We start from the raw sequence: 7282 nt of genomic DNA, 5'->3' as shown, positions 1-7282 counted from the left end.
TCAAGTTCTCATGGAAGGTCTCAGTCTCAAAGAACTGTTAGTAGAAAACCTTGCATTTCTTTCAGAAGTGTGACTTATTTCTGAAGGAGCAAAGGGAAGTCCCCCAGGGGAATGAGGCTCAACCATGCTGTTGGCTCTCTCCTTCTGAAGTGCCTGTTCCCATTTGAAATAACCACAGGCTTTCCTGTTCTCTTGGTATTTTCCAATAGGGCAACAATAAAAGACTTTTCCATGATTTGGTCCATTATTAGAAACAACAAGTCTCTTGGACCTTCGGCCACACTTGCATAAAGGAGGCGTCATTTTCCCACTCTTCCAAGGCTCCTGGAGGTTAACTGCAGAAGTCAGTATGGCGGGGACAACCTTCCGGGTGGTACTTCCCACTGGGGAGCGATCAGAAAATGTATGCCTTTCTTCGTAAATCCTGAAGATCTGTTTTTTGGCTGGTGGAAAAATTGGGGGACTAGATGCATTCCTTTTAGTACTGTCTGAAAGGTGATGATTTCCCCCCACAATTGAAGAAAGAGATACACTGGCATTGACACTATTGCAGGTACTTGATTTAGGTTCAGGCAACTTAAAGGTAGAAACACTTGACACTGGGTCCTGGACTTTCTTCACATTATAAATAGTGGTGTGAGGGCTCTTGTAAACAATAGACTTAAGGGTCTCAGTTGTTTGAGGAGTTTCCTCTCTACTTCCAAAATGTTCAGGGCCCCGCAGTTCAGGTTCCTTCAAAATCATTAATCCTTCCGCATAATTTAATGATGTGTCTAAGTTGGCGTTACTAATGGGAAGTACATAGTCTGCATTTTCCTCGGGCTGTGACGCTGGTAGTAAGGCTACATCTTCCCAGTCAGCCAACATAGGTAAAGAGTCGAGGGCAGAACTTATTTCCACATCAGAAACACGATTGACAGAAGAAATGGTGGTAGAAACAAGCACCAATCCTGGGCTGACTTTGGAAGAGCCAGATTTGGCATTAAATGCAAGGTGTCCATTTTTTATTTTCTTTTGCAAGTCAGCAGGTAAATTCAAGCTGGAAGATTGCAACTGTCCCAGAGATGTGATGGGTTTACTGTTGTAAAGAAAGAAATCACTTCTGGCATTGCGAAGGCCTGCTTTTACACTGCTTTTCTTGAGTTGTAAATCATCTTGCTGGATCTTTCCAGAAGAATTCACACAAGCCAATTCCTTGTTAACTTTTTCATCAACAATTGTTTCCCCCTTAGGCTCCTTATCAGATATATGCGTACTGCAGGTCCCACTGCTGCAGTCAGATGTTTCTTCAACCTGATTTGTATTCCCATTTCTGGCAAGAAGGCTGGGATTCCTCTTAGAGAGTACCTGCGATTCCACAGACAAGTTCAATAGCTTTAGAAATGGAATTTGTCATTTCTTCAGCACACATGACAAGAGAAAAGAGGAAAATGTCACTGATTGGCTTGCAAATGACTTGTTATATGTTACCAAGTTGATTTTGACTTGTTGCAAGCTCATGTTATGGAGCAGAACTGCCCCATAGGATCTTCTTGGCTATAATCTATATGGACACCAGTTGCTAGGGCCTTCTGAAATTGCTAGCTTTTTCTCACAGGTTGTGGCTAGCTGGGTTTCAGTTACCAACCTTTCAATTAGCAGTCAAGCACTTAACCATTGTGCCACCATGCATAAGTGATGATATGAAATTTATAATCCAATGAACCTATGACTATTCCTCAGGTTTGAAAGGGCAGAATAGAAGCAAGATACCTACTAACCTTATTCAAGGATCTCGTAGTTTTCATCAAGCAACCATCCCTGATCATTTTCCAAGCAAGATGGGCAGTATTTCGAGAATCATCCAACCCTGAGGAAACAGATATTTAGCACTGAACGTGGTAACAGTAGCATAATGATAAATACACACACACACAGACACACCCCAAACCACGGACACTATGGTACCTGGATGGTGTAACAGGCCATGTGCTCAACTGCTAACCAACAGATAGGATGTTATGGCCCGCCTGTGGTGCCTTGGAAGAAAAGGCTGGGAATTTATAGTCATGAACCACATAATGTCCATCTGGCAATGACCAACAACATATACGTCCTTGGTTCCAATCTCAGTAAAGCCAATTATATTAAAAATTCGAGGAACATACATCAAACAGGTTCATAATAAACAAAAAAAGTGTTACTTTGGAATACACAACATAACATTATTATTTCTTTTTTTTTTATTTTTTTTATTGTATTATTTTTACGTGTACCATCAAATCAGATCTGACTGGTACAGGAGGAGATTGCTCCCGCCTTCTCCAGCAGAGCATCTGGTGGATCTGAACCACGTACCTCTGGGATTGTAGTGCAGCATCTTTATTATTTCTGTATTACTATGTTAAAAATGTTTTAGTGCATCTGGGAGTGTTTCTTTAATGTTCCTTAGGCATAAAGACACAATATGCAATATGCATCAAGATAAACAACTGACTGACTATAGAGATAAAACATACCTATTTTGACTGAGGGAGCTCTGGTGCCTTAGTGGTAAAAAGTTAAGCTGCTAACCCACATGCACTTGGTTCAAATCTACCAGCTGTTTCACAGGAGAAAGGTGGGCAATCTCCCCTCATGCAATAAAACCATCTCTGAAAACCTGGAGGGTCAGCTATGAGTTATTTATGACTCAACAGTACACAAGAATTTTGACTTCTATACAAATTCAATTGAAGACAGATTTAAGAATGGAAATTGTCATCCAGGGACTGCCTGTATATAATATTACATTCACACAATGTCCAAATCACTTAATGTGTCCTCCTTCACTGAACACACCGTGGATATTAAATGATGCTTGACTGTACTTTTTTTAAAAAGCAGTCTTCAAAAACCCGACAGAGTAAACCAGCATAAAATTTTTATTTAAAAAAAAAAATCCTACTGCAAGCTCAGAGGCACGCAGTTTGAATTCACCAGATGCTCTGCTGGAGAAGGAGAGGCAATCTCCTTCTGTACCAGTCAGATCTGATTTGGCGGTACACACGATAAAAAAAAAATCTGATGCAGCACATTTCTAGTCTGACACACGGGGTCACTGTAAGTTGGAATCACCTCTATAGCAGCTGATGGTGGTGGCATACAGAAGATGGACCACAGAGCTAATGTTATGATCATCTACTATTTCTAGCCATGATAAACTGAAGCTGTTACCACCCAAACATGAGGTCTTCTACATTTACTAAGAAACCCTTCACTCGTTAAGTGGTCTACAAAATGCGACCAACGTAAGAATCAAAATGGGCAAGTGACCCAGTAGTCTTCTCTACTTTTTTTTTCATTATTTAAAGAAACTTATATTAAGTTTCTGACCTTCAAAAGAAACCTTAGGTGAGTCATTTTATTATACTTTTACATTTTTGCTGTTGTTATTTACAATACACACAGCAGAATATACATCAACTCAATAAGCTGTAAATGTACAATTCAATGATACAAATACCATTCTTTGACTTATGTAACCATCCCCATTCTCCTTTTCTGAGTTGTTTCTCCCATTTAACATAAACTCAACTGCTCTAAACTTTCTATGTATTCTTTCCAATTGGTGTTGGCAATTTGATCTCATCTAGATTGATCTAAAAAGAAGACAATGCTCAAGGCAGGTATTATTAAATTAAACTACTGTTTCCTTTGAAAAACCTTGAGGGAATCTTTTTGGTTTAAGGCTTAACAATTATCTCAGAACAGTATTTCTAGTGATTGCCCTAGCCTCCATGGCTCCCTGAAGTATGGAAACCACGAGAATTTAAAATTTCTGTGCTACATTTTCTCTTTGATCAGGATTCTTCTACAGAATTTTTGACCAAAACATAGAAGAATAGTGGCCAGATTATCATACTTTTTAAATACTGCAATTTTTTTGTATGTAAATCAATATAATTTTTTAATTTTTTTGTGAATGATTTTTTAATGCGACATAGGTATTTTTTACAGTATATTCTTTCCATTTAATTTTCCCCCCATTCATTCATTATTATTATTTTGTGTGTGTGTACTGTCAAATCAGATCTGACAGGTACAGGCGGAGAGGGCCCCTCTTTCTCCAGCAGAGCATCTAGTGGATTCAAACCGCGTACCTCTAGGATTGCAGTGTAGCTTCTTGCCACTCGGCTCCCAGAGCTCCCTAATTTTATTATTTTGTGTGTGTGTACCATCAAATCAGATTTGACTGATACAGGAGGAGACTGTCCCTCCTTCTCCAGCAGAGCATCTGGTGGATTTGAACCACTTCCCTCTGGGATTGCAGTGCAGTTTCTTGCCACTAGGCCACCAGAGCTCCCTCTCATTCATTCATTGTTGCATATTTTCATCCCTGCCCAATAAATAATAAATACTGCATTGAAACAGATGAGGGAGAGAACTATTTAAAAGAAATATAGGATTAGGTATAATTTTCATGACAAGATTACAGAAAAAGAAATGCCTAGTAAAGTGGACTGTGGACTTCGGGAGGGGGGACTGTATAATAATGAAAGGAATTTTTTTTTCTTTTCAAAGTCTTGTCTTTTTCCCTAGTCCACTGTGTTATTGGGCATCTATCTCATCTCCATTTGATTTGGCTAAGGCTCTTCATGCTTCTTAACCACTAGATGGCAATCTTTCATAATAGTTTATGAACACAGTCTCGCTGACTTGTAGGATCAGAAGTTGTTGATGGATGTTCCTTACGATTAATAACATAAAAGAAATGGGATTCACATGAAATGTTTTATAAAAGTAAAACACTCTCGTAATTTACACAATAACTTTCATGTTATACTCACCAGAGTGCTCTCGTCCTGAGAATTCTAGTCCCACCTCCTGCAAGGCACCACTTAGTCCCTTTGGTTTTCTCCTATAGAAAAACTAAGGAGATAAAAGAAGATACATGGAAAAGCCCTATTACTAATTGAACAGCTACACACTGATCACTCATTTTTTGTGATTTCCAGGGCTGTAAAATCTGGAATGTAGTTACTTTTGTTGTTACATTCGATTATTTAAAGAACTGCATTTATGCAGAAGAACTCATATGAAATGTATACTGTATAATGTATCTTATATAAGTATAATGTATATTGGAAGGATAGTGGTAGACTGAGTAGGGTTTTGTTATTTTAGCTAAGTCAACAGCAGCTAACAGCATTTAAGTGGACATTCAAAAAGAAAATATTTTCTTTTTAAAAACTCATAATCATATGTGGGGGATAAAGTTTAATCATTTTTTTCAAAAGATGGAAAAGATGTCATCTTTTGACCCTTACCTTGTAAGTGGCTCTGAGATCAATCCAAGAATTTAAGAAGACAGGTTTTAACAGCTGTTTTCTTTTACACTCATACTCTAGGCAAACTCCCAAGTCCCAGTCTGCAGGAAGTGCAATAAAAGAGAACACAGTCAATGGTGCCAACATTTTCTACTCATGCTACCATTATTTATACATACATATATCAGCAAAATACTGGGAGATGATATAAAACAGAAAAGCAATTTTTCCTTGCTCTGTTAATATCTAATAATGATTAGCTCTGCATAACTATGGGGAGCGCTGGCAGCCTGGTGGTAAGCAGCTGTGCTGCAATCTCAAAGTTCAAATCCACCAGTTGCTCCATGGAAGAACGATAAGGAATTTACTGCCTCTGAAAACCCGCAGAAGGATCAGATACGGGTTGATTCCAAATCCAAAGCACACAGTAACAACTACAAAACTATTAAGAAGTTAGATTGTTGGCGAGCTCTGGTGTCCTAGTGGCAAGAAGCTGCATTGCAATCCCAGAAGTGTGAAATTCAAGTCCACCAGATGCCCCTGCTGGAGAAGGAGAAACAATTTCCTCCTGCACCAGTCAGATCCAATTTGACGGTACACACACACACAACAACAACAACAATGATAATAATAAATAATAAAAAATTAAAAATAATAAAAATAAATTAGATTGTTGATTAACTTGCAACATGATCAAAACACCCAAATAAAGTAAGTGAAATATTTCTGAAAGAAGATATAAATTTAAAACCTATATGGGAAAGGTTATCTGCTTTCAACTTTCTAGGAAACTATTTAGGAAACATAGCAAATTAAAAACAAACACAACCACCAATATTATGCTACAATCTATAATAAAGCACTCTGATCAATGACAATTAATTGTAATACTATATTATGATCATACAAAAGGCCTACTTTAAATTCTTACCTCTTCTCTGTGTTAACATTGTTGTTGTTGTTAGGTGTCATTGAGTATGCCTCATAGCAATCCTATAAACAACAGATATGAACCCTGCCCTTTCCTTTGCCAACCCCACAATCTCAGACACACTTGAGCTCTGCTATTGTCCTTGTGTCAATTCAACTTGGCAAGCCCCTAAGTATAGAAGCAAAGGATATATACAAGCTAAATGAGAACACTTTTTTGTCAAGGTTGTAATACAAGGGCATGAAAATAGTTTTCACTTAATTATATTCACCTGGTATCAGAACAAAAAGACTCATCTATCTCAAGTTTTAAGGCTTAATTTTTTTTTTTAGAGTATTCTAGAATGGTAATTTTTAAAAATATTACTGAGCGTACTTTTTTAAGTTAACATCACACCTGTATTTCTTTCCCTGACTGGAAAGGTTAACAAATATAAATCTTGTTCGAAATAAAGAATTAGATGCTATCCACTTATGAAGAAAGGGTATGATTTTTTTTTTTTTTAATTTTTACCTGACCAAGTAAGAAAGGTACATAATTTTACTTTGGAACTGGAAGGATTCAAGACCTCAGTAGCAAAAACAAATTCCTTCTGTTGCTGAATCTTGTGAATCCATTTACAGAACTGTGATAAGCAAATCTTCAGAGGGATCCCTTCATCAACTTGCACCTGAACAGAAAGTTACAAAATCTGAACTCAACAATAAAATTACACATTTTAAAAGACTAATTATAGGTAAGCTTGGTTAGAGTATGATGAGGAAGAGGTTCTATTGGCAAAAAGGTGTATCTATCTAGTGAAAAAGACATTGAAATAACACAGGTTAAAAGATAAATTAGAACATTCTAAGAAAAACTAGATTAATCTAAAATCACATATAAATATAACAAAACCCCCATCAACAGAAATAAAAGACAAATCTGAGCCACTTAATTTCCAGAAGTTTGATGTTGTTGTTGTTAGGTGCCATCGAGTCGTTTCCGACTCATAGCGACCCTATGCACAACAGCTCTAAACCCTGCTCTATCCTGCGCCAACCGCACCGCATCTGACATACCCATC

The 7282-nt window shown here is 37.5% G+C and overlaps 1 protein-coding gene across 1 annotated transcript in view; it reads right to left on the bottom strand.

Moving 5' to 3' along the window:
- ERI2 (ERI1 exoribonuclease family member 2) overlaps nucleotides 1-7282 on the bottom strand; it is a 15100-nt gene continuing 7818 nt past the window's right edge. Inside the window, exons 5-9 of the mRNA XM_006892707.1 lie at nucleotides 6733-6889; nucleotides 5289-5389; nucleotides 4809-4890; nucleotides 1761-1849; nucleotides 1-1347 (exon numbers count right to left, since the gene is read on the bottom strand). Of these exons, the coding sequence (XP_006892769.1) occupies nucleotides 1-1347; nucleotides 1761-1849; nucleotides 4809-4890; nucleotides 5289-5389; nucleotides 6733-6889 (1776 nt within the window). The remainder of the gene's footprint in view (nucleotides 1348-1760; nucleotides 1850-4808; nucleotides 4891-5288; nucleotides 5390-6732; nucleotides 6890-7282) is intronic.

The sequence above is a fragment of the Elephantulus edwardii genome, unplaced genomic scaffold (genome assembly GCF_000299155.1).
Source record: "Elephantulus edwardii isolate Elephantulus edwardi_28Jun2011 unplaced genomic scaffold, EleEdw1.0 scaffold00117, whole genome shotgun sequence".
Lineage (NCBI taxonomy): Eukaryota > Metazoa > Chordata > Mammalia > Macroscelidea > Macroscelididae > Elephantulus > Elephantulus edwardii.
This window is presented reverse-complemented; position numbering and strand designations above follow the sequence as displayed.